Raw genomic sequence first — 27,019 nt, 5'->3', positions numbered from 1 at the left:
TGCTTATTGCCAAGGAAACCAAAAGTCTGGTGGTTGTGTGCCCAGGTGCTTAATAATGATAAATGACCAGAGCTGCCAAGGATGTGAAACAAGAACTAAGCAATTATCTCAGTGGAGTTCTGGCTTTGGTTTCTATTTGTCATGGTCTTTTTTCAGGGTCATTATAATGGTTATAAACACAGCTTAATGTTCTATAAAGATAATAAAAAAGACACAAGGGGGAGGGGGAGATTGATGTCCTGTGAGTAGGCGAATTCATTGTTGAAAATCTGATGACTGTATTTGTGTTTTCATCAATGAGCTGCTGCTTCACAGAGAGCAGGAAACACACTTTTAATATCAAACACAGCCGCACTGCAATCAAGACACCGGTGCCAGTCTGGCGTTCGCTTCAATGAGTTGTGTAGTTCGTTTTTGATGTGTGGTGGGTTTGTGATGGCTCGGAGACGAGTCGGAAGGGTTCGAAGCCAACTCGACTGTTTGGTGTTTAAACAGCTGATGCTTTGCTTTGCTCCCTGATGCCGAAGCTGAGCCTAGTTAGCCTGTACATGGATCAGTGGTGTCAGCAGGGATTCAGTTTGGCTTTTGCAGAAACAGGGCTCGTACTGTAGCATACAAATGACAGATACTCTATGGGCTTTTAATGGAATCAGAGCGCATGTATGACACATTGCTTTATTGCATTGGCCTGTTTAGCATCTGCCCTAATCTAATTTGCCCCACAGTTTAATGGCCCTGCACACAGTCACAAAGATATAACAACATAATGGCATCAGTTACTGTGCAGCTATCAACGGCTGTCACCGGTCATAAAACATTAGAGGATGTACTGTAGGTGGTTGACCTACTTCACAGGTTTGATTTCAGTGCACGCACACACACACACACACTTTATATCCGGACAGCTGAGAGATTACAGGATTTGTGCAACCAGAATCATCAGTGTTGTACCTGAGAATCTTGTTTATGGATTTTTTTTTGAGCCAAAAGGCAGAGACACGTGTACTCGTGTGTGCACATCAGTGTGCATGGTCCCTTGTTATTGTGACGTGCATGTGTGGCCCGCTGACACAGCATCCGTCTCACCAGAGGAGGTTGTCTGCTTGTTTTTATTCTCCCATCACTCAGCAGCTCGACAACAGCCCCATCTGCTTTCTGTCTGAACACTCACGCTAGACGCAAGAAACTCTTCCAATTACAGGAGCTGGCTGTTTTGATTTCCTGCTAATGTCCTGCTGCCGAAGAGAACAGACACCTTTGGGGTTTTCTTACATCTTTGCTCAAGCACTCAACCTAACCTTTTCACTCTGTCTCCATCCTTTCTTTGTCTATATTCTGCTCCTTTTGGTGAGAATATAACAAACTGATTGACTGTCTGGTGCAACTGCAGGTGTTTTACAGTACAGTTGTGTTGTAAATGCTGCAGATAGATAGATAGGTACGATAGGCACAAAACACATGGTAAGGGTTAGGAGAACATCATGGTTTGGCTTCACAAACACAGCTCACCTTCACGTCAAAATGTTCTGTTTTTTGTTGCCACAAACATGGCAGGAAATTGTGTTTACCATGTTGGATCGCAGTGAGCCCTCGTCAAAACAGTGGTTCCACCACTTGTTTGCACAGCCGACTAACTCAGATGCAGGTGCGTTGGAAAATGTCACTTCAGTCATGAAAAAGAAGAAGATCCTGCACCCTGCTTGCACTCTGCATCGCAATGTAATAACTTCACTGACGTTTTGGCCCTTTCAGACCAGAAGGATCATAACCTCCAAGACTGAAGTGACATTTAGAAATGTTGAAATGCGGTCACGAACTGCAGTCACTGGCTTGGCAGCCTTGTTTCTTGCAACTCCACTACCGTCCCGTCTAGCTACTGACATGAAGTCTGGTAAATACGACACATTTTTTGGAAATGTCAATATGGTACATAAATATATATCCTAGCACAAATTTGAATTTATCAGTGCTTTGCAATAACATTTTATCTTGCTCGTGTTTTAATTGTGCTTAAAATGAGTGATAATAATTTAGCTCTGCTTTCTTTACATTTAATAAATCAGAGATCTTATAGTGTACCATGTAATAAGGCTGAGTCCTTGATTCCAGCCCAGTCCCTTTGCTGCATGTCACCCCACCTCCTCCTATCTATATCTTTGCCTATAAATGTCCATAAAAGATGATGCTGTCTAAACATAACTTGCTCCTAACCGTGCCGTAATTTGGGCATAGTTCATAAATACTATGTTTGAGAATCATGTAGCATATTGCAGTTTAGAAATGCTAATACGTCTGGTGTGGCATATGGAGCATTAAAGAGAGCACACCTACTGTACTGATGTTTATTGTGCTGAACAGCTGGATGCTGTGTGCGGGGTAGAGATGTGGGGACGCCGACGGCTGGAGCTCCCAACACCATACCTGGCTGGAATGCAAATAGACAGAGCCGAAGCCCAGACGCGGCTGCATTGCAGTTGTCGGAGGATTGATAATATGGTGCGAATGTCTTTTTTTGCATCCCTACACATTAACAACATGCAGACCCTGCATTCAAATTCAAACATGTCTACAAATTGGGATGTAAGCAAGCAAGTAACACACAGCATTTGGATATGTACAGGCACTCTCACAATCCCAATGTTCAAATCTGGCTCTGTGTTGCAGCCACATTGCGCTAAAAAAAGCTAAACTGAACTCATTCACCACCCACCACTCCCTGCATCTCTCTCTCTCTCTCTCTGCTGCTCTGTGTTGCAATCCCTGTACAGTAAGCACCGCTGTCCCAAAGAGTACAATCAATACACACCAGATGCATGGTGGGACAGGACACATTTCTGCTGCAGAGCTCTGTGTTCCAGCAGGGTTTTACCAGAGGATTGTCTGAGAAACACTTCATAATATGCACGGGATGGATTTAACTGTAGCCTCTCTTCGCAGGACGTGTACGCAGATAATTTTGTATTGTCTCTCTCGACTCTGTTAATAATTTAGAGATGATTTTCATAACCGCTCGCATGGAGGAAAGTCTAGTCAGACGATCAGGTTTTCGTTGGAATTAAAAAAGCAGCCAAATGTGACTGCAAGGTCAAGAACAAGCAGAATTTGAGATCACTAATTCGAGCTGTCAGTCCTTTTTTCAAAGGGAAAGTGAATTTCAGATTAACTAGTTGGGCCGGCGCCAGTGCAGAGGCTGTTGAATCCGTAATGTTTTCAGCTGTTTGCAGCAACACTAGAGGCTATTAGCACAAGTGTTTAACAAAGTGATGATAATTAGTGGCGAGAGATTTTTCAGTTCTCTGTCTACCAAACAGAAGCACACAGCACATGACTGATGTTTCACACCATCTGATGATGGACTTACAGCCCTGCATCGCAAAAGAAAAACAAGCACTCATCTTCTCCTACTTGGTTACACATGGGCCTTCTCCTGCTGAAGCATCTCAGGTCTGAATAAAACATGAGTGGGAAAATCAGAGCAGAAATAGCAATGCTATATCCAGGACTCTTGCTGGATGCGCCTGCTGCATAAAAATTCAATCAACCATCAGTGTCACCTGGCCAGAAAACCTGCCTACCTCAGTAGCAAGATGGTTCAAAGAAAAAAAACGACAGGCAGGTGTCTTCTATGAGTGGTTTCAGGAAGCTGCATCTTCCCAGAATCCCTCCCTCTCTCTCGCGCTCTCTTCATCCTTTTCATCTCTCTCTGCCTCAATTGGAAGTGTGGGAAAAAGGCTCCTGGCTGTGATGTGCTTTTCCACACGCCAGCTGAGAAATGACGCCTATTTCAAAAGCCTTCCAAGCTGAAGAAAGCAGCATGACGATGTGCTTATGGGTCATATTTATAGTAAGTGTGGCAGCACATTGGGAAGAGAAGGGGTAAAGACACCACTGCAATCTGAAAGGCGGCACTGCCAAGGAGCAATTACGCTGGAGCGGAGAGCTCCTCCTGAATCACTGATGCCGGTTTCACTGAATTTAAAGCAACATGCAATAAATTCTGTCGGATACAAGGAAGTAAAACAAAGGAGGCAGCACACTGTATCCAGTCTGCTGCCTGAAGGATGGATGGGTGATATCCTTGATATCTACAGTGACAACAAAATATATATTCTCAGAGAGATAATGTCAGGCAGGTGGGGGACAAACGACGGGCATCCATTATGAGTGGATTTGATGAATGTGTACAGAATGGCATTTGTTGCTGGCGTCACCAGTGCAGCTCCCATAGTGCACCAGCTCTTCAAGACATTTCTGCTGAGTAAGAGACTTTACAGAGTCAGAATCCCGTCAACGCTGCTGCAAATCCAGGACTCAATTCAATCAAAGCTGCATTGCACCACTCAGCAGTCCTTCAGAACTATATCTTATTTCTGTATGATAGAAGTCGGGATACATTTCAACTCTTATGCTTCCGAACGCAGTCAATATTTCCATCGTTTAAATGAGATTAAAGAGACGATTTACATTAACAGCTGATGTATTTGACCAAATTTGATTAGCTACACAGCCCGATGTTTGTTAATCCTCAAATGTTTTGTCACATAAACCACAAATTAACAATAATACAACTTTACGTTTTTTAGAATATAAAGATTGCAGTACTACAGTAGTTGTCACAATGTCACACTGAATCTCTCCAAGTATTCATCTTTATGTTGTAGTATAAACCTGAAGCTCTTCACTTCTGTCTACACGGAACATTGTGGTGAATTATGCCTGCACTCTTCAGACAGTTATGTAAGCCTGTGTATAAACAGACTAATAGCCCACAGGATAAATGACTGCGATCTGAAGTGAATAATTCTGTGAAATTAAGTTATTGAACCAAAGGGGACAGTCTGCTCCTCCTTCCTCCACAGATCCGACGTAGAATCGATTTTGTAATCACATCACATAATAACTGCAGTGACAAAATATTGACTTTGTCCCCTTTTTGGATACTTACAGTAATATACATTAATAAAGACGGAAAACAATCCCACAAATGGGAATAAAAACCAAACAGCATTCTCTCAGGGTATCATCAGATAAATAAAGTATAAGGTGATTTTGTGGCAACGTTTGCAAATATTCATTACCAGAAGATCTGTATCTGTTTTAACATCTTGTTGGTAACAGTAACCACTGCATATATTATAGTTATTTTTGCATTACAAATCAGAAATTATTAGGATCTGCACATTTTTAAAGGCTTTTTGAAGGTTTTGAAGATTGCCAGTAGTCAATCAGAACCATTTTATTTTTATTTAGAACATTTAACAGCCATTAATATAATTATGCGCTTTAAAACTAAGGAAACAATAAAATAATTAGGCCAATGATCAGTTGTCACTGTCAACATGATTCATTTTTTCTTTTTTATGCCTGTATTAGGCAGGTGCAAACGCAAGCAGGTGCAAAGTTGCCCCAAAGCAGATTAATATTTTGAGCAAAAAGTTACACTGACTTTGAACATATAGTTTTTGTTTTCTCATTGAGGCTTAACTACTTCTGTAAATCTTAATAATAAGGTGAAACACGACAGTGAGGTTTCTGTCCGTCTGACTTCAGCGAGGGTATGGGGTCGCATCGAAAGCCATTACTGCATCAATACCACCTACAGATTTAAAATGACCCTTGTGCATCGTTGTATCATGGTCTATGGGTAATTATTCTGTAGTAATTGTGACAATGATCACAGCAGTCATGACTCATGAGTAAAAAAGAAAACTCCTTGATGTGACTTGTTATATAAATGCTGAGCTACCTGTGCCTGAGACCACGAGATATTCGTCTTAACTTCAGCAGAGCCAGAAGAGGCCAGAGGGGACCTAAGCTCTTTGGTTGATAGTCCACTCCATACTGCGGTGTTCATCAAAAGCAGGCAGGACAGATGGAGGTTTCAGACGGAGAAAAAATCTGAGTGTCTCTGCAGACAGAGACAGCCAGAACATCCCAGAGGAGTGGCACAGTCTGCCCACCACCAAGTGCTGCAAGATCCAGTGAAGATTGCTTTCATTTTCTGGCGCTTCTTCTCTTTCCATTTTCATGAGGTTGTTGTCAAGTAGTGCGATTTTGTGAGCGTATAACCAAACGTTATTACCTCAAAATTTGTGTGGCACATCCTGTCCACAGCCCTCTCAACAAGCTTGAAATATTAAAGTATGCAGTGTTCCCTTTCCCTTGTCGCATCTTTGATTAAACAGGACTCACAAATGTCCTTGAGTTTCTACTTTGCAGTTATTTCAGAGATTTTCATTCCCCCATCAAAAAAGCTGATGTCTGTCAAACCCCATCACCCCGCCTGCAACACTGTTTTTTAATTAGCAGACAACATGGAAAATCCCAAACTGAGGATTCTTCTGTTCTCCGCAGAGACAAGGCTCAGTCGGTATACAGAACAGATCTAAAGCTTGAAACAACAAATCTGATGAAAGATGTAGCACATGCTGCATCTTTATCCTCATTTTTCAACATCAAAATGTTCTGTAGTCCAAAAGTCATTTTCATTTTGACAGCTGGACAGTCATAGAGATTTGTTGCATGTTGCCATTTCAAAGGATGTGGTGTGTGAAATTAAATATCATTTATAGATCTTGTACATAAAAAACAGTTTGACTGGCTGATGGAACGGAGGCAGTCTCTGGAGTGCCACTGCTCCCTGGTGGAGCAATGCTTTTTCTGCAGCAGCAGGCTCCCACACAAGGTTAAATGTGTAGCTATACATACACCGATCGACCACTTACATGTGAAGTGACTGACATGGATCATCTTGTAACAACGCAATGTTCTGCTGGGAAACCTCGGCTCCTTGCATTCATGTGGCTGCCAATTGACATGCAACACCCAGCCAAACATTGTTGCAGTGCCAGAAACCACAAAACAACCCCAGAGGTCTTGTGTCAATGCCTCAGTGAGTCAGAGCCAAGTCCAATCCACGGAGGGGCCTCCAAAGATTGGACTTGTTCAGGTACGTCCCACGGATGCTTGATCAGAACTCAAAAAATATTCATATACTTATATAAAACAATAAAGAGTAGCACATTTTGCTCATTTCAGTTCCCCATATATAAAGGCGACGACATCTTCAAACATTTACCAAGAAAAGCACTCATTATGTGCCCTTCGTTTGTTTAAGTATGCCGTATCACAACAGATGTTACAGCATTATTATAAAGCCCGGTGAGTGTTTCATCAGTTGTTCGTACATGATCTCTGCTATTTCTGTTGGACTCGATTCACCCAAAGCTAAATTGAGTCTGCCTCTCCCTACTTCTATCAGACAGCCTTGAGCTCCTTGTAGGCCTCGGGGAAACCTTGTAGACATCAGCACACTTTAGAAAAGACTTTGATTTGACACACTGTCTGAGTACCATTTTTATTCGCAGTGAATGAAAATCATTCACAGTATCAAACAAAACGGAGCTCATTTACCGGATATAGAGCATTAAGACATGGTAGCTGACAGAACTTTTGACGTATGTATGTCGTGGTAGAATGTAGAATGGCACATGATTCATGAACAGTTTTAGCACTTAGTCCAAAGACAGCCTGAAGTTATCGACATGCCTTTTTGCCGTGTTGCCTAAGGTGACATTTTTTCTTGAACTTTTTGCCACACCTTGGACATGAGAATGGCCGCTCCCCTGTGTGAACGATCATGTGCTGTTTCAGCTCGCTGTTTAATCGAAAGGCTTTGCTGCAAACCTCGCACAAGAATGGACGCAACCGGATATGTACGGCTCTACGGTGAGCGATCAAATGTGATTCCCTCTTGTAACAAACACCACAGTCTTCACACTTGAACGGCCTTTCCTCTGTGTGTTGACTCATGTGAAGCTTGAGCAGGTGTGCAGTCGGCCAGCCTTTCCCACAGGTGTCGCAGAGGTATGGTTCTTGCCCTGTGTGTTTATACAGATGCCATTTCAGGTATAATTTTCGATAGAATTTCTTCCCGCACACCGGGCATGGGAAACCATCTGTGTGCTTCACCATGTGTGCTCTCAGGCAGTCTTTTGAACTGAACTGTTTTCCACAGTGGGAACAAACATTAGGTTGCTCTTCTCTGTGCTTTCTCTGGTGCAGAACCAGATGAGCAAGAAATCTGAAGCTTTGCCCGCATGTTTCACAAACGCGCGGTGTTACACTCGCAGTGTGTATTTTGTCATGATCCTTCCGTCCTGATTTCGAGAAACATTTCTTGCAGACGGCGCACTGGTACAACTTTTTGTTTTGCTGATGCCGAACCAATTCGTACAACCTCACAAACGTTGTCTTGCACAAAGAGCAGGGGTATGAGTCGGTAACTTTATGTGACATGGAGTAATGTTTGCTCATGAGGGGGATTTTTGAAAAGTTCTTCTCACACATTGTGCACTTAAAGGTGCGAGATATAACCTGGGACGCATCTGCATCATCTGCAGAGACTGGAGTTTTTGCAGTTTCAGAACTTGTCTCATCACAGCTCACATTGGTATTATCAGCTGATTGGAAATTACACCCTTTGATAATTAAATACTTTGGATATTTTTGCTTTTTCCTTTTAGGAGCTCTTTCAGAACATTTACTCTGGTGCTTCTCAAAATTCTTGTAGTAGGTAAAAACCTGCTCACATTTCTGACACGTCAGAGGTGATTTACACGGCTGCACAGCACTTGTTCCACTTGAAACAACTGGATTCTCCCGTTTGCTTTTCTTTGCGTTACTGGGGGGATTGTCCTGTGAATGTTGCTTTGAAACTCTGCATTGATCTTCCTGATGTGTCTCGTAATCTTTGTAGTTGTCAAAGTCTTTCCCACAATAAGAACAAAGATAAGGACTCTGTTCAATGTGGCATCTCATGTGACTCATCAAGTCGGTAGAACAGGTAAAGACTTCTCGACATACGGAGCATTGTTTGACACGACTGCTTCTTTTACACATTTGCTCTTGAGCAGGGTCCGAAGATTCCTGGGGTACAACACTTGAAGGCCCAGTGTCAGTTTCACTGGGGAGGGACTTTTTGATCTTATCAGCAGGGATTGGTTTGGACTGAATCATTTTGTTTTTGAAGCTACCACGATGGGTATTTTTGTGCTTCTTTAGTTTGTTAATGGAACCAAATTCTTTGCCACAGACAAGACACTTGAAGGATTTTGAGGACGTCCGACTGCCAGTTTTCAAATGCCGAAGCCATTTTTTGTCCATGTTGTCTTCATCATTCGACTCACTTTCATCAAAAGGTTGAAGTATTACTTCAATAGAGGCCCCCTGGTCTTCAGTCAGATCATCAGCATGCTGTTGTCCATTTATTTCTACGTTCCACATCAATTCTGTTTTCATCTCCTTAAAATGATCTACCTTAACCTCTTTTGATTCACTGTCAAGTGAATTATCTCTCTGCCAGTCTTGTGAGACACACGTGGATCCAGATTTGACAAGTGTGTCTCCTTTGTCGTCCTCTACATTTGGTAGGTGATAGGACAGGCTGGAAAGGATGCAATCATCAGCAGAGGAAGAGGGAACTAGGAAAAAAAGAAAATATTTTCATGAACTTTAAACACACAAGTCAATCAGGAATTGTGTGAAAAGTCCTTAAAGTTCTACCTTGTAGAACTTTGTGGCCATGATGTTTGTGATGCTGAATGAGTGTTTTTAGGGGCTCAGGTTGATTCATGAAGTCAGCACACTCTTTCAAGATAGAAGGGGATTGACTGAGCCAAAGTGAAGTCTTGAAGATATGAAACAGAAACAGTTCAAATCAACATCAGATTTTGTAATATACAAACTCTATCCTTGCAGTTCAGGAGTTATGTTGTCAACTTCTGCAACACTTAATGCTTTTCTACATTTCCTAGAATCTCTCTCTACACCTCAAGGAAAAGGGAAGAAACTGGATATTGTAATTGTTCTTACTCTTCCTACAAATTTGATAAAATCAATATTTTCAGCGCTACATTGTGGCAAATTTTCATTTAATCTCTCATTTCATTAAAAACACCTGTTTTTTTGTTCTTGTTCAAAATATCTAGTGATTTCATACTTACAAATACTAAAACACCTTCTTGAACAGCACTCACTAGCATGGCAGACTTCTCAACTAACTACATCCCCTGCATCAATGTAGATATGATTACTTAACAAGGTAATGAAGGCAGGAAAACAAATACCCATTGGAGATCTTATATCCAATATAAAACCGACTCCACAGAGGGTTTTACATGCAGGTTACAAAACTCATTTTCTTGCAACCCTCCAGCACACCTCTGCATTACTGAATTTTCTACTTATGAGTGGAGCATATCACAGGTATAAAGGTAGGTATAGAGTGACAATTAACATGCTCTGTAGAGTAGAAGTTTGATGGAACAATATAAATATTTTGTTTCTGTCCTTTAACGTACAGTTAATTTACTGTAATTTTCAATGGTGCAGTTTTATACCTGAAAGGATTAAAAATGTAACATATCTATAGTTTCTACAGTTTACAGTTCATGTACGAACTTGTTCTAGGTTTGGAACAGGCAGCAGCTTCTGCAGATTGAGGAGGAATTTTCTCATCAGAGCCTGTAGGGCTGAGTCGTATTCAGTGCCGAACACTGTTGGGAAGATTTTCTAAAGAATAAAATGAAAAGTCTTCATTACATTTCACAAAATACTGCAAGGCCCCTTTGATACCAATACAGCACTAAAGCGCTACTGAAGGCTGTTGACAAAACAATAAAAAGAAATGAAACCAACAAAAAATTAAATCAAACCCCATGTAATTATAATATATTAAATAGTACCAACCAACTCACCTGATAAAAGATATCCCTCTGGTATTGATCATCCACTAGAGTGTTAACAAGCTTCAGGAAGTTTGTCACTGATGCTGTTACCTCAGAACTGGAAGTCTTAAAAAAGCAGAAATAAAAATAAGAAGGCACATAAATAAATGAAAATGACACAAAAAGCAAGAGAAATTCAACAAGAGCACATACCTCTTTATCGTGGTTTTCAATGTAGGTGTTTATTCTGCTCAAATGAGGTTTGAGGGTTTGTTGGCTGGCAAAATCATCATTGCAGCACAACTCTAGCACCACCTGGTGGCATAACAGCAGACATATCAATTTAGCGAGGGCGTGGACAACAAATACAGGTTATAACCTAATGTCATACATGACATGTGACAGGTATAAAGTCAGAGAATAAGAAAAAAGTCACGTAAAGTACCTCAAAGTTGTACAAATGCTAAAGTAACAGTACTTAGATTCCACACTGCAGACAAGTGCCTATTATCTATCTGTTACAAGTAAAGGTACCACACTGAACATGTTACTTGGTAGTAACGTGTGAAAGTATAATCAGAAAAATGTACTTAAAAGTAAAAAGTATTCTAATAAGAAAGATGTCCTCTGTGACTGCTATACTATTACAGATTATTATTACTCATGCAGTAATGTAAAAGCAGGACTTTACTGTTGTAGTCGGTTGCAGTAGAGCTCATTTTAAACTATTTTGAATAGGACTGCAACTACTGATTAATTTCATCATGGATTAATCTGAAGATTGTTTTCTCAACTGATCAGAATCAGAATCACTTTTATTGCCAAGTAAGTTTACACATACAATGAATTTGCTGTGGTCTGTATGTGCAAAACAACAAACAATACTAAAAATACTTAAAAGACGTAATAAAAATAAAAGTGTGAATATAAATATAAATAATGTGTGACCGATTTTAAAGTAAGTGAAGACTGTCCAAATTCATCCAGTAGTGCAAAAAGTTTGACCTGGATTGCGCAAGATCCCGGTAGATACTGATATTGCAATGTGCAAAATAAGAGCATCTGGTGACTGGTGATTGATTGTTTGTTTTCTAGAAATTCACAATTACCTATAGCCCAAAATGATTACATTGCTTGTTTTGTCTATATGATTTTAAATAAAATCATTGAAATAATGAAAAAGAAAAGCACATCCTCACAATATTGACTGAGCTGGAACCATGAAGCCTGGTCAAAGAAGTTGCAAATTAATTATATGTAACTGAATTTATCTACTAATTGTTGAAACTGCACTTGTGAAGTAGATATACAAAGTGGCACGAGGAGAAAATAATTAAAGTACGGGTACCTCAAATTTGTTTAAGGTTGTTTCATGAGTAAATATACTTAGTTATATTTCACCACTGGTGTTTCTGGTAGCTAGCACAGGTTAGTAGCAGCATTATTAAGACATCTTGTATCTTCCTCTAACCTTTGCACGTAGACCCATAACTAGTTGGACTCTCTCTGTGTCAGTGAGCAGTTCAGGGACTGTTTCCAGCACTGTGGTGATGAACTCCTCCAGCAGACCATAGTACACCACAGCTCCCTGCTTCACTATCTCCCACAGAGCCGCAGACACAAGCTGCAGAGGAGGGACGATAAGACGGAGGGAGGAAAGGGGGAGGAAGCCTGAAGGAAACAAATATTAAAACTGTCATTTCAGTTTCTATCAAGGGTGAAAATAAACCAGACTTTTCCCGTTAACGTTAGCCTGTCAGTTACCCTAAAACATCACTCTCTGACGCTATTTTCTTATCTTCCCTGAGGGCAAATACAGACTGAGTGAAGGTAAGTTTAGTCGAGTGTTAAACACTCACCATAGTCCCCTAATATCGTGCTCATTTTGGCGTTATGGACATAAACTTTTCAGTTAGCATGTGGCTGTCTGCTAACATCGCAGCCATACAGAAACACTGGAACATGGAAGCGAACGCAACGTCAGAAGCAACTGGCCTCTCTTTGGGAAGCGTACGCATTACGTCATTACGTACAAACGTGCAAGGCAGAGGCACATTTCATGAGGGTTTATTTTAGTAGCGTACACTTCTCATCATATTCAGCCTGTTCCTAGCATTTAGAAATCACAGGAGGCATTAACCCACATTCTGTTTGGCGATGAAAGAAGCTCATTTCCTCTCTCTCTCTCTCTCTCTCTCTCTGTTTAGTGTGCTATGAAGTCATTTGACACTGGATTACCAAATTAGCCCACAAGATGGCGGCACAGTAACATGGGATGAGCTTTCAGTTCTGAAGGAGCCTCCTTCAGGTGGCACTGGAAGTTTTGTGTGCTTTTGGGGGACTTTTCTAGCAACTCACGATGTGAATACCGTGCTAAATGTGATAGCTGCATATAATGTTGTAAAGGTTTAATCTCTAGCCAATAATGTAAACTTTTTAATCAATGGTATTGCACAAAAAAGGAATCTGACTCTCGTAGGCTATTAAAGGTGCTCTCTCTATATATAGGCCTACCAAAACAAAAGGAAAGTAAAAGGTTTATTTTTAATTCATTTTACATCACCAGGCTTGTAGAACAAAACTGAGTTTAAGTCCCTCTATGCCAACTGTTAACTTAATATCCAGCAGTACAGACAACATATTGAGACATACCTTCAAAATTATAACATATTTCTAACAAGAAAAGTCAAGAGATATTTCAGCTCTTACTCTTTCAAATCTGGTCAATATTTCTATTATTTAAATTAAGTAAAAGAAACCCTTTTCATGTTCAGCTTTTGTGTATTATTGTACTATATGATTAGCTACACCACTCGATGGTTGTCCATCGGCAGGCTGTGATTCTTAGATATTACAGATATGGAACTTATGATATACACCAATCAGCAACAACATTTAAAGGACTATCAGAATTGTAGAAAAAGGCACTCAAGAGGGTAATGAGTTAAAAAGCATTTAATTAATCATGGCTGTTGAATCACAACAACAGTAAAAACATGCCTACGTGTTTCAGCCATTAAGGCCTTCATCGGGGCAGTACAAAATGGCTACTTTTGGGCTCTTCCATTTATAGGTTAGCAGACAGTCACATGATCAATGAAGACAGGTGAGCAGTAACATGATTTGTCTAGAAAAACCACATGACAGACTATGCAGGTAGGTAAATTATCACATGATCAGTATGAGCAGGTTGGTAGGCACATCATTAGACAGTCAAAATCAAAAGACTAAGCATGTTTAGCAGGAAAAAAATCACAGTGAGCAAGAAAATAGAAAAATATACATACACAAAATTTTCAAATTTCTAAATATTTCAATACACTCAGAAAAGCATCAATTAATTATGTCTAAAATAACTTTTTCAGACTTTCAAGGCCTCAGATGCCTTGGTAGAAAACAGTTATAAAAAAGAAGAAAAGTCTAGTTCCCCGTTCAAACCTGGATATTGGGTAGCTTTCAATATATATATCCAGAACGATTCTCTCTGTGAGAGCCTTTTTAATCTGTCTCCTCCTTTATACATTCTATGCCTGATATCTTTAGCGTACTGCAACTGCTGTGGTTAGCCTCTTTCTAATGTAAAGCCAGGGGGTATTGGAGGATACCAGTTCTTATAGCATGTTTATGTTCAGCCAGTCATGGACATGGACATTCGAGTCTGTAAACCATATTATGAAGTACTGCGATTTATAAAAGACTTTATGTTATTCTTACGACCTGATGTTGTCATATTACCACAATGATTGCAATTTCCACACTTGTAGCTGCCGGCTCTGGTGTTTAACCAAGTTTTTGGTTGTACAGGGGGAAGATAATGCTTCATAAGTTTGTCACTGAGAGTAGGGGCTCCTCTAAAGCTAATGTATACATACAGATACTGATCTGAGCTTGGCTAAAGGACTAACAGGTGAAGCCTTCTGGAAGTCCCATTGCCATGAGGGATAGTTCTCGGTTCTGCAATGGTATTTGGGTGGGTGGTGCATGTCAAGCGGCATCCACATGAATGCAAGGATTTCAAGGTTTCCCAACAGAATATTGCACTGAAATATGATGATGAATGTTATTCATTTTACCTGTTGGTCCTTTTTCTGTTTTGGCTGATCAATGTATTATGTATATCGAGGTAGAATGTAAGAATGGCACATGCAAAGATGGCCTGAAGTTACCGACATGCCGTTTTGCTGTGTTGCCTAAGGTGAGTTTTTCGTTTGAACTTTTTGCCACACCTTGTACACATGAATGGCCGCTCCCCTGTGTGAACCCTCATGTGTTCTTTCAAGAGGCTGTTTACTCTAAAGGCTCTGCTACAAACCTCACACAAGAATGGACGCAATCTCATATGTTTGTCCCTATGGTGAGCAATCAAATTGGATTCCCTCTTGTAACAAACACCACAGTCTTCACATTTGAACGGCCTCTCCTCTGTGTGTTGAATCTTGTGAAGCTTGAGCAGAGCTGCATTCGGCCAGCCTTTCCCACAGGTGTCGCAGAGGTACGGCTCTTGTCCTGTGTGTTTATCCAGATGCCATTGTAGGGATAATTTTCTATAGAATTTCTTTCCACACAGTGGGCATGGGAAACCATCTGTGTGCCTCACCATGTGTGCTTTCAGGCTGTCTTTTGAACTGAAGTCTTTCCCACAGTGGGAACAAACATTAGGCTGCTCTTCTCCATGCTCTCTCTGGTGCAGAGCCAGATTAGCAAGACATTTGAAGCTTTTCCTGCATGGTTCACAAACACGTGGTGTTACACACGCATTAAGTTTTACATCATGATTCTTTCGTCCTGATATCGAGAAACATTTCATGCAGGTGGCGCACTGGTACAACTTTTTGTTTTGCTGATGTCGAACCAATTCGGACAACCTCACAAATGTTCTCTTGCACAAAGTGCAGGGGTATGAGTCGGTAACGTCATATGACGTGGAATAATGTTCGTTCATGGGGGGGATTTTTGAAAGGTTCTTCTGACACATTGTGCACTTCATGGTGCAAGATTCAGTCTCGGAGACTTCTGCAAGGTCTGCAGAAATTTGAGTTTTTGCAGTTTCAGAACTTATCTCATCACAGCTCCCATTGGTTAGGTCAGCTGATTGGAAATTACACCCGTTGATAATAAAATACTTTGTTTGCCTTTTCCTTTGAGGAGCTCTTTTGGAACATTTGCTCTGGTGCTTCTCAAGATCCTCATAGTAAATGAAAACCTGCTCACATTCCTGACACTTCAGAGGTGATTTATGTGGCTGCACAGCCTGTGAGTTGGCAGGTCCATCTGTGATTGTTGGGACCTGACTTGTACTACTTGAAACAACTGGATTCTCCTGTTTGCTTTTCTTTGCGTTGCTGAGGGGATTGTCCTGTGAATGTTGCTTTGAAACTCTGCATTTACCTTCCTGATGTGTCTCGTAGTCTTTGTAGTTGTCAAAGTCTTTCCCACAGTTAGAACAAAGATAAGGACTCTGTTCAATGTGGCATCTCATGTGACTCATCAAGTCGGTAGAACAGGTAAAGACTTCTCGACATATGGAGCATTGTTTGACACGACTGCTCCTTTTACACATTTGTTGTTGAGATGATTCCAAAGATTCCTGGGGTACAACATCTGAAGGCCCAGTTTCAGTTTCACTGGGGTGAGACTCTTTGGTCGTATCAGCAGGGATTGGTTTGGAGTGATGAGCAAAGCTTGTGGAACACTGTTGGTCCTTCTCTGCTTGTTGTTTACTACTGACCACGCAAATCATCTGGTGTTTGTCAAAGTTCCTTTGGTAAGTGTAAACCTTGCCACAAACATGACAAACAAGATCACAGTTATCATTAGACTGCTCAAAGTTTGGAAGTCTATTCAAATTTGATGGGCTACGTGTTGTGGCACTTGCCAGTGGTGGAAGCTCAGCTTCACTTCTAGAAGCATTATTATCAATACAAGTTGTTGGTTTAAGATGTAAATGTTTCTTGTGGCTCGCAGAATTTGACTGACTCCTTTTGTCTGTCAAGCAATCACGATGGGTAGTCTTGTGCTTCTTTAGTTTGGGAAGGGAGCCAAAGTCTTTGCCACAGACAAGACACTTGAAGGTTTTGGAGGATTTCCGACTGCCAGTTTTCACATGATCCTCACTTTCATCAAAAGGTTGAAGTATTACTTCTATAGAGGCCCCCTGGTCTTCAGCCGGATCATCAGCATACTGTTGTCCATTTATTTCTATGTTCCACATTAATTCTGATTCAATCTCCATTAAGTTTTCTTTTTTAATATTTTCTGACTCACTGGCAAGCAAATTATCTATCTGCGAGTCTTGTGGGACACACATGGATCCAGATTTGACGTTTTTTTGACGTGTGTTTTCTTGGTCATTGTATACATTTGATAAGTGATAGGACAGGCTGGAAAGGATGCAATCATCAGTGGAAGAAGGCGAAGCTAAAAAAAAAAAAAAGAAATTATAGACAAAACACAAATTATTTAAGTCACTAAAGAAATATAAATACAAAAGTTAATCAGGAATTGTGTCAAATCTCCTTAAAGTTCTACCTTGTGGAACTTTGTGCCCGTGATCTTTGTGATGCTGAATGAGTGTATTCAGGGGCTCAGGTTGATTCATGAAGTCAGCACACTCTTTCAAGATAGAAGGGGATTGACTGAGCCAGAGGGAGACCTTGAAATGGAAGAGAACAGTTCAAATCAATATTGGACATTATAATACGAACACTACTCTTGCATTTCAGGAGTTATGTAATTATTCATTTTGTTACTTTTCCTGTAAATACTTTCCTACATTTCCCAGAATCTCTCATAAACACCTCAAAGAGAAGGGAGGAAACTGGTGATTGTAAATTGTTCTCCCTCTTCCAGTAACCACAGATTTAGCAAAATCGATATTTTCATCACTACATCCTGGCGAATTTCTGACCCACATACACCCACATATTTTTTTCCCACCTAATTGTAAAGAACATCCAATCTCTCCTGTAGTGGCATTAAGATATTATTTTTTATGTATTACCATATTGTTTATATTGATGTTTCTTCTTATTTCGAATGGTTATTTCCTGTTTTAACTTTCTGTTTTTCTTCAATGTTTTCATCGTAAAGCACCTTGTAACTCTGGTTTTGGTGTATTATAAAGAGTTTACATATTTACTTAATATGCCTACTCTCATCATCATGGCTGACTTTCAAAATGAGCAAAATAAGAAAACTTAGTCACCTACAAATACTAAAACAGCTTCTTGAACAGCACTCACTATCATGGCAGACTTCTTGTCTACCTGCATCCCCTGCATCAATGTAGATATGATTACTTAACAAGGTAATGAAGGCAGGAAAACAAATACCCACTAGAGATCTTATATCCAATACAAAGCTGACTCCACAAAAGGTTTTACATGCAGGTTACAAAACTAATTTTCTTGCAACCCTCCAGCACACCTCTTGTTACTTATGAGTGGAGCATATCACAGGTATAAAGGTAGGCACAGTGTGACAATTAACATGCTCTGTAGAGTAGTAGTATGGAAAGCGATTATAAATATTTTGTTTCTGTCCTACAAACACAGTTGACATACTGAACATTTTAAATATGCAGTATTATACCTGAAACTGTTAAAGATGTAACATATCTATAGTTTCTACAGTTTACAGTTCATGTACGTACTTGTTCTAAGTTTGGAATAGGCAGCAGCTTCTGCAGATTGAGGAGGAATTTTCTCATCACAGCCTGTAGGGCTGAGTCGTATTTAGAGCCGAACACTGCTGGGAAGATTTTCTAAAGAATAAAGAGACAAGTTTTCATTACATTTCACAAAATACTGCAAGGCCCCTTTCACACCACTATAGAACTAAAGCGTTACTGAAGGCTATCGTCCAATCAATAAAAACACATTTAACCCACAAGAAAAAAAATCACACAGCATGTAATGATAACATATGTAATAGTACCAACCAACTCACCTGATAAAAGATATCCCTCTGGCATTGATCATCCATTAGAGTGTTAACAAGCTTCAGGAAGTTTGTCGCTGATGCTTTTACCTCAGAACTTGAAGTCTTAAAAAAGCAGAAATAAAAATAAGAAGGCACATAAATAAATGAAAATGACACAAAAAGCAAGAAAAAATCAACAACAACATACCTCTTTATCCTGGTTTTCAATATAGGTGTTTATTCTGTTCAAATGAGGTTGGATGGCCTGTTGGCTGGTGAAATCCCCATTGCGGACCAAGTCTAGCACCACCTGGTGGTACATCAAGAGACAGAAAAATGAAGTGGAGGCTTTATTTGTCAACTTAACATTCACATGCTCCTGTGTTCTAGTTGTGTTGATGAACTACTAGGATATTATGTATTTTATTGCTTAGAATGTTCAAACAACGTGTTGATGGCCGTTTGAAGTTTGATATTACAAGGTGATTTTCTCCAAGACTTGTTGGTGCACAGTACATTCCCTAAAACCACTAAAATATTGCTTTGCCTGACTTCTTATTCGGGGTAATGCAATTTTTTTTTAAGTAATCTTGATCAGTCTGTGTGTACAGCAACGCTTACAACCTAAGACCATATTACAAAGTACATGCGAGAAGTAGGAAGAAGCAGAATAAGAAAACAGTCGTGTAGAGTACCTCAGAGTTGTACAAGTACTGGAGAAAATGCACTAAGTTAGATTCCACACTGCAGACAAGTGCCAAATATCTCATCTCTGAATTTTTCAGTGGTGGAGGAATTCATTAGATGCTTTACATAAGGAAAAGTGCCAATACTACATTATAGAAATATGTTACAACAACATCTCTGGTAACAAGTAAATGTCCTGCACTGAAAATGTTACTTGGTAGTAAAGTCTAAAAATAAGGCCAATTATAATATTGATAACACCATTATTATTATTATTATTGTTATTATTATTATATTATTATTATCATTACTTATATTATTATTGTTGATGATATTAATAATAATAATAATTGTATTATCGTTATTATTATTATTATTATTATTATTATTATTATTATACAAGTACAGGCACCAATTTGTGGAAAGGTTAGTCATGAGTAAATATACTTAGTTACATTCCACTATTGGTATTTCTGGTAGCTAGCACAGGTTAGTAGCAGCATTATTAAGACATCTTGTATCTTCTTCTAACCTTTGCACGTAGACCCATAACTAGTTGGACTCTCTCTGTGTCAGTGAGCAGTTCAGGGACTGTTTCCAGCACTGTGGTGATGAACTCCTCCAGCAGACCATAGTACACCACAGCTCCCTGCTTCACTATCTCCCACAGAGCCGCAGACACAAGCTGCAGAGGAGGGACGATAAGACGGAGGGAGGAAAGGGGGAGGAAGCCTGAAGGAAACAAATATTAAAACTGTCATTTCAGTTTCTATCAAGCGTGAAAATAAACCATACATTTTCAGTTAACGTTAGCCTGTCAGTTACCCTAAAACATCACTCTCTGACGCTATTTTCTTATCTTCCCTGAGGGCAAATACAGACTGAGTGGAGGTAAGTTTAGTCGAGTGTTAAACACTCACCATAGTCCCCTAATATCGTGCTCATTTTGGCGTTATGGACATAAACTTTTCAGTTAGCATGTGGCTGTCTGCTAACATCGCAGCCATACAAAAACACTGGAACATGGAAGCGAACGCAACATCAGAAGCAAGTGGCCTCTCTTTGGGAAGCGTACGCATTACGTCATTACGTACAAACGTGCTAGGCAGCAGTACATTTCATGAGGGTTTATTTTAGTGGCGTACACTTCTCATCATATTCAGCCTGTTACAACCATGGATCTATTCCATGGTTACAACCTTTACACTGGCTTCCGGTCTGTCAAAGAGTAGATTTCAAAATCCTGCTGTTGGTTTTGTAAGGCACTGAATGGTTTCTGGCCAAAATACATTTCTGATCTGCTGCTACGTTATGAACCACCCAGACCTCTGAGGTCGTCAGGTACAGGTCTGATTTCAGTCCCCAGAGTCAAAACTAAACATGGAGAAGCAGCATTCAGTTATTATGCGCCACACATCTGGAACAAACTCCCAGAAAACTGCAGGTCCGCTCCATCTGTCACCTCTTTTAAATCAAGGCTGAAGACCTTTCTGTTTGCCACAGCCTTTCATTGAAACAATTTCGAGGCTTTGAACTTCACTGTGACTTTTATTCTTTAGTCTGGTGTCTTTTAAACCTATTTTTAGCTTATTTTCCTATTTCTAAACTTGTTTTAATGTTTTGTTTCTTGGTGTCTTCCTACTAGCTTTTAATGTATTTTAAATGCAATTTTGAATGTAATTTTATGCCCCTGTAAAGTACTTTGAGTTGCCTTGTGTCTGAATTGTGCTATACAAATACACTTGCCTTGCCTTGAGTTCATAAGATGGCATTCACAAGATGGTGGCAAGGTAACATGAGAGAAGCTTTGCAGCTCTGAAGGGGCCATAATATGTAATAAAGATTTAATTTCTACCCAATAATGTAAACTTTTTAATCAATGTTATACGATGAATCTGACTTGTATTAAAGTTGTTGATGTACATACACAGAGCAATTTACAGGAAGACAGAAATAAACACATTAAAAACAAGGACAACAAAGTTTAACAAAGAAATATGTATTCTCTATAAGACAACAATTACTCTTGAAAAAATACTTATACTGGTTGTTATTCATTAGATACCACCACACTGTTAACGCTTTTTTTAAATTTTTTTTTCTTCTTTTTATTAGGAAATCAAAAGACTTGAACAGCTTCTTAAGTTTCACTGCTTTTCCCATATTATACAAAATCAATGTTGTGTCACCATCTGTTAACTTGACATTCAATATTTCTATTATGGTCTATTAATAAATTGAAGTAAAATAAACCATTTACATTTACATCTGCTGTGTATTATCATACAGTATGAGTAGCTACACAAGTCATGGTTATCGATCAGAACACTGCATTGTAAAGAGACGATCAATGTTATTCACTTTCAATCAAATACCTGTTGGTCCCTTTTCTTCTTCATGCCACAAACAGCATGAAGTTACCGACATGCCTTTTTGCCGTGTTGTCGAAGGTGAAATCTTCTCTTGAACTTTTTGCCACACCTTGTACACGTGAATGGCCGCTCCCCTGTGTGAACCCTCATGTGTTGTTTTAGCTCGTTGTTTAATCGAAAGGCTTTGTTGCAAACTTCGCACAAGAATGGACGCAACCGGATATGTACGGCTCTACGGTGAGAAATCAAATTGGATTGCCTCTTGTAACAAACACCGCAGTCTTCACACTTGAACGGCCTTTCCTCTCTATGCTGAATCATGTGATACTTGAGCTGAGCTGCAGTTGGCCAGCCTTTCCCACAGGTGTCGCACAGGTACGGCTCTTGCCCTGTGTGTTTATACAGATGCCATTTCAGGTATATTTTTTGATAGAATTTCTTTCCGCACACCGAGCATGGGTAACCACCTGTGTGCCTCACCACGTGTGCTTTCAGGCATTGTTTTGTACTAAACTGTTTCCCACAGTAGGAGCAAATATGAGGCAGCTCTTCTCTGTGCTTTCTCTGGTGCAGAACCAGATAAGCAAGAAATCGGAAGCTTTGCCCGCATGTTTCACAAACATGTGGTGTTACACACGCATTATGTTTTTTTTCATGATCTTTTAGCCCTGGTTTCGAGAAACATTTCTTGCAGGCGGTGCACTGGTACAATTTCATATTTTGCTGATGTCTAACCAATTCAGACAACCTCACAAAAGTTCTCTTGCACAAAGTGCAGGGGTATGAGTCGGTGACTTTATGTGACTTGGAATAATGTTCGCTCATATGGACAATTTTTGAAAAGTTCTTCTCACAGATGTTGCACTTCAAGGTGCGAGTTTTAGCCTGGGATGCATCTGCAGAGATTGGAGTTTTTGCAGTTTCAGAACTTGTCTCATCATGGCTGCTATTGGTATTGTCAGCTGATTGGAAATTACACCCATTGACAACCCAATTTGCGTTTGTTTGCCTTTTCCTTTGAGGAGCTCTTTTGGAACATTTGCTCTGGTGCTTCTCAAAATTCTTGTAGTAGGTAAAAACCTGCTCACATTTTTGACACTTCAGAGGTGACGGCTGCACAGCCTGTGAGTTGGCAGGTCCATCTGTGATTGTTGGGACCTGATTTGTTCCACTTGAAACAACTGGATTCTCCTCTTTGCTTTTCTTTGCGTTACTGAGAGGATTGTCCTGTGAATGTTGCTTTGAAACTCTGCATTTACCTTCCTGATGTGTCTCGTAGTCTTTGTAGTTGTCAAAGTCTTTCCCACAATAAGAACAAAGATAAGGACTCTGTTCAATGTGGCATCTCATGTGACTCATCAAGTTGGAAGAACAAGTAAAGACTTCTCGACATATGGAGCATTGTTTGACACGACTGCTTCTTTTACACATTTGTTGTTGAGATGATTCCAAAGATTCCTGGGGTACAACATCTGAAGGCCCAGTTTCAGTTTCACTGGGGGGAGACCCTTTGGTCGTATCAGCAGGGATCGGTTTGGAGTGATGAGCAAAGCTTGTGGAACACTGTTGGTCCTTCTCTGCTTGTTGTTTACTACTGACCACGCAAATCATCTGGTGTTTGTCAAAGTTCCTTTGGTAAGTGTAAACCTTGCCACAAACATGACAAACAAGATCACAATTATCATTAGACTGCTCAAAGTTTGGAAGTCTATTCAAATTTGATGGGCTACGTGTTGTGGCACTTGCCAGTGGTGGAAGCTCAGCTTCACTTCTTGAAGCATTATTACGAATACAAGTCGTTGGTTTAAGATGTAAATGTATCTTGTGGCTCGCAGAATTTGACTGACTCCTTTTGTTTGTCAAGAAATCACTGTGTGTAGTCTTGTGCTTCTTTAGTTTGGGAAGGGAACCAAAATCTTTGCCACAGACAAGACACTTGAAGGTTTTGGAAGATGTCCGAATGCCAGTTTTCAAATGGTGAAGCCATTTTTTGTCCATGTCGTTGTCCTCATCATGAGGCTCACTTTCATCAAAAGGTTGAAGTATTACTTCAATAGAGGCCCCCTGGTCTTCAGTCAGATTATCAACATGCTGTTGTCCATATGTTTCTACATTCCACATCAATTCTGATTTTATCTCCTTAAAATTTTCTTCTTTAACCTCTTTTGACTCACTGTCAAGTAAATTATCTCTCTGCCAGTCTTGTGAGACACACGTGGATCCAGATTTGAACAGTGTGTCTCCTTTGTCATTGTCCACCTTTGGTAAGCAATAAGACAGGCTGGAAAGGATGCAATCATCAGCTGAGAAAGGCGAAGCTAAAGAAAAATTAAAGACAAGACAAATTATTTTCATTCACTAAAAGTTAATAATATGTAAGTCAATCAGGAATTGTGTGAAAAGTCCTTAAAGTTCTACCTTGTGGAACTTTGTGGCCATGATCTTTGTGATGCTGAATGAGTGTATTCAGGGGCTCAGGTTGATTTATGAAGTCAGCACACTCTTTCAAGATAGAAGGGGATTGACTGAGCCAAAGTGAAGTCTTGAAATGAAACAGAACAGTTCGAATCAACATCAGATATTATGATAAATAAACTCCGTCCTTGCATTTCAGGAGTTTTGCTGTCATAAATGTTGTTGTTTTCCTTGTGTACTTTTACATCAGTTAATATTTTTTTATATTTCCCAGACTGTTTGAATGTAACCACAAATATATGCACCAATGTGAATTACTTAACTCCCTTGAGTTTATAAATGCAAGAAAACTAATACCCACTGGTTATCTCATACTTTTCTCTTTCCCATACATAGGTTTAACATGCAGGTTACAAAACTATTTCTACTTGTTACCCTCGGGCACACTCATGCATGACTGAATTTTCTACTATGGATGGAGCATATCAGAGGAGTATAAACATACAATTAACATGCTCTGGAGAGACAAGTACTATGAAATAAGAAGATAAACATATCGTTTCATATCTATATATTTTTGTATTTGTATTTTTTTCTTCATTTGTAATTTACGTACTTGTTCTAGGTTTGGAACAGGCAGCAGCTTCTGCAGATTGAGGAGGAATTTTCTCATCAGAGCCTGTAGGGCTGAGTCGTATTTAGAGCCGAACACTGCTGGGAAGATTTTCTAAAGAATAAAGAGGAAAGTTTTCATTACATTTCACAAAATACTGCAAGGGCCCTTTGAAACCAGTACAGAACTAAAGCGTTGCATTAAGGCTATCATCCAATCAATTAAAAGGCATTTTTACCAACAAAAATGCAATCAGCATGTAGTGATTATCTATGATATTGTACCACAAACTTACCTGATAAAAGATATCCCTCTGGCATTGATCATCCATGAGAGTATTAACAAGCTTCAGGAAGTTTGTCACTGATGCTTCTACCTCAAAACTAGAATCCTTAAAAATGCAGATAAAAAAGGTCATAAATAAATGAAAAAGACACAAAGAGCAATGGAAGATCAACAAGAGCACATACCTTGTTGTCCTGGTTTTTAATGTAGGTGTTTATTCTGCTCAAATGAGACTGGATGGTCTGTAGGCTGGCAAGATCATCTTTGTGGCATAAGTCTAGCACCACCTGGTGGAGCATCAACAGACAGAACAAGTCTCAAGTTTATTTAACGACAGAAAACCACATCTGAGTAGTTATTTATCAAAGTTTACTTTGACTTGGGAAGGATCCTATATCTAAGTAAAGTCTAGACTACATGGAAGTGATTTTCCTGCTGGTTATGTAGAGGTATTGCGGTTTGGGACACATACAGTATGTGTCCAAGTGTGTGGTGAGCTTTGAATGAGCTTAATGAAAAATATGCAGCAGTGACAGACTCCCATAGAGCTTTTTTTGGCTTCATGTGTCACTCCACTACTTAGTCTACTTGATAATAATATGTGTTGCCTGGCTTCAATCCCCTCTAACGTCGTTGAGATCTTGTCTTCCAAAAAGTTTGATTTTGTCTCTTTTCCCCATCTCTATTCCTGACTATTTGCTCATTTGTGCAACATATAAGGAGAAATCACAAGGCAGGTGAGGTCAATTTTAGTTGATTTGAGATTTAGAGATCACAGGTGCGCAGGTTACAAATTGGATTCTTTTGAGCCCAGCATCTTTTTATGAATCCAACTCAAGCACATTATCAGAATTTTTTTATATATATAAATGAGGCCCCAGGATAGAAAAACACACGTCCAATCATTTCAGCTCTACATGTGGAATACACATAGAAGGAAATACTCAAGTAAATTACCTCAAATGTGTCCTTAAGTGCAGTACTTATTACTATGCTTATTTACATTCCACTATTGGTATTTCTGGTAGCTAGCACAGGTTAGTAGCAGCATTATTAAGACATCTTGTATCTTCCTCTAACCTTTGCACGTAGACCCATAACTAGTTGGACTCTCTCTGTGTCAGTGAGCAGTTCAGGGACTGTTTCCAGCACTGTGGTGATGAACTCCTCCAGCAGACCATAGTACACCACAGCTCCCTGCTTCACTATCTCCCACAGAGCCGCAGACACGAGCTGCAGAGGAGGGACGATAAGACGGAGGGAGGAAAGGGGGAGGAAGCCTGAAGGAAACAAATATTAAAACTGTCATTTCAGTTTCTATCAAGGGTGAAAATAAACCAGACATTTTCCGTTAACGTTAGCCTGTCAGTTACCCTAAAACATCACTCTCTGGCGCTATTTTCTTATCTTTCCTGAGGGCAAATACAGACTGAACTGAGGTAATGTCCGCTGAGTGTTAAACACTCACCATGGTCTGTTATTATCTTGCTCATTTTGGCGTTATTGACACATCATTTACGCCTTGAATATGGCTTTTCGCTAACACCGCAGCCTGCCCGCCACACGAAAAACACTGGAACATGGAAGCTACGTTACGTCCTGCTTTCTGGAAGTGTACGTCATTACGTCATTACGTACAAACACGTAACGCTGATACACGTGCAAGTAAATATATTTACATGTATTTATTGTGATTGTATACTACTGAATAATCTGATCCGATATTCAGATTATGTGAATAATTGTATGTAATTAATCAGAATGTATTTATTTATTTATTATTTTCTTTTTTTTTTTTTAAATGTGTTTCTTTGACTCTGATGTAACATGCAGTCTGCAAAGCAACTAGTAACTTAAGCTATCAAATAAGTACAGTATTTGTCTCCAAAATGTATTAGAGTGGAAGTATAAAGCAGCAAAAAACGGAAATACTTGAATAAAGTACACGTACTTCAAAGCGAGATTTGAGCATAGAAGTTGGGTAAATGTACTCAGTTATA

General features: G+C 39.7%; 2 protein-coding genes across 5 annotated transcripts; both read right to left on the bottom strand.

Moving 5' to 3' along the window:
* Nucleotides 1-7,343: 7,343 nt before the first annotated feature.
* LOC141016550 (uncharacterized) lies at nt 7,344-12,667 on the bottom strand. 2 transcript variants are annotated; one of them, XM_073490982.1, is made up of 7 exons: nt 12,587-12,667; nt 12,199-12,398; nt 10,941-11,042; nt 10,758-10,853; nt 10,462-10,572; nt 9,565-9,688; nt 7,344-9,482 (listed from the first exon to the last, which is right to left on the bottom strand). In XM_073490982.1, exons 1-7 carry the CDS (start codon nt 12,609-12,611, stop codon nt 7,537-7,539), a joined length of 2,604 nt encoding a protein of 867 aa, XP_073347083.1. In that variant the 5' UTR covers nt 12,612-12,667; the 3' UTR covers nt 7,344-7,536. The 2 variants fall into 2 exon arrangements, with proteins under 2 accessions (XP_073347083.1, XP_073347084.1); XM_073490983.1 differs by lacking the exon at nt 10,462-10,572.
* Nucleotides 12,668-13,667: 1,000 nt separating this feature from the next.
* Nucleotides 13,668-26,572, bottom strand: LOC141016549 (uncharacterized). Of its 3 annotated transcripts, none has more exons than XM_073490980.1 (7): nt 26,488-26,572; nt 26,100-26,299; nt 25,205-25,306; nt 25,030-25,125; nt 24,738-24,848; nt 17,256-17,379; nt 13,668-17,144 (listed from the first exon to the last, which is right to left on the bottom strand). In XM_073490980.1, the coding sequence occupies exons 1-7, from the start codon at nt 26,510-26,512 to the stop codon at nt 14,890-14,892; spliced, it is 2,913 nt and encodes a 970-aa protein (XP_073347081.1). In that variant the 5' UTR covers nt 26,513-26,572; the 3' UTR covers nt 13,668-14,889. The 3 variants fall into 3 exon arrangements, with proteins under 3 accessions (XP_073347081.1, XP_073347082.1, XP_073347080.1); XM_073490981.1 differs by lacking the exons at nt 24,738-24,848; nt 25,030-25,125; nt 25,205-25,306; nt 26,100-26,299; nt 26,488-26,572 and adding exons at nt 18,379-18,489; nt 18,675-18,770; nt 18,856-18,957; nt 19,867-20,066; nt 20,255-20,325; XM_073490979.1 differs by lacking the exons at nt 13,668-17,144; nt 17,256-17,379 and adding exons at nt 21,431-24,024; nt 24,125-24,248.
* Between the last annotated feature and the right edge of the window lie 447 nt (nt 26,573-27,019).

This window comes from Pagrus major, chromosome 21, assembly GCF_040436345.1.
Source record: "Pagrus major chromosome 21, Pma_NU_1.0".
NCBI lineage: Eukaryota > Metazoa > Chordata > Actinopteri > Spariformes > Sparidae > Pagrus > Pagrus major.
The sequence above is the reverse complement of the archived record's forward strand: the minus strand, read 5'-3'. Positions and strand labels throughout refer to the sequence as shown.

Bases quoted from the DNA above. Each gene is read 5' to 3' on its own strand.
- LOC141016550 (XM_073490982.1), bottom strand. From the start codon at position 12,611: ATGAGCACGATATTAGGGGACTATG. The intron at 11,043-12,198 runs GTTAGAGGAAGA...TTATGCCACCAG, and splicing joins TTATGGGTCTACGTGCAAAG to GTGGTGCTAGAGTTGTGCTG. The intron at 9,483-9,564 runs GTAGAACTTTAA...TTTTTTTCCTAG, and splicing joins TGGCCACAAAGTTCTACAAG to TTCCCTCTTCCTCTGCTGAT.
- LOC141016549 (XM_073490979.1), bottom strand. From the start codon at position 26,512: ATGAGCAAGATAATAACAGACCATG. The intron at 25,307-26,099 runs GTTAGAGGAAGA...ATGCTCCACCAG, and splicing joins TTATGGGTCTACGTGCAAAG to GTGGTGCTAGACTTATGCCA. The intron at 25,126-25,204 runs GTATGTGCTCTT...TGCATTTTTAAG, and splicing joins TTAAAAACCAGGACAACAAG to GATTCTAGTTTTGAGGTAGA.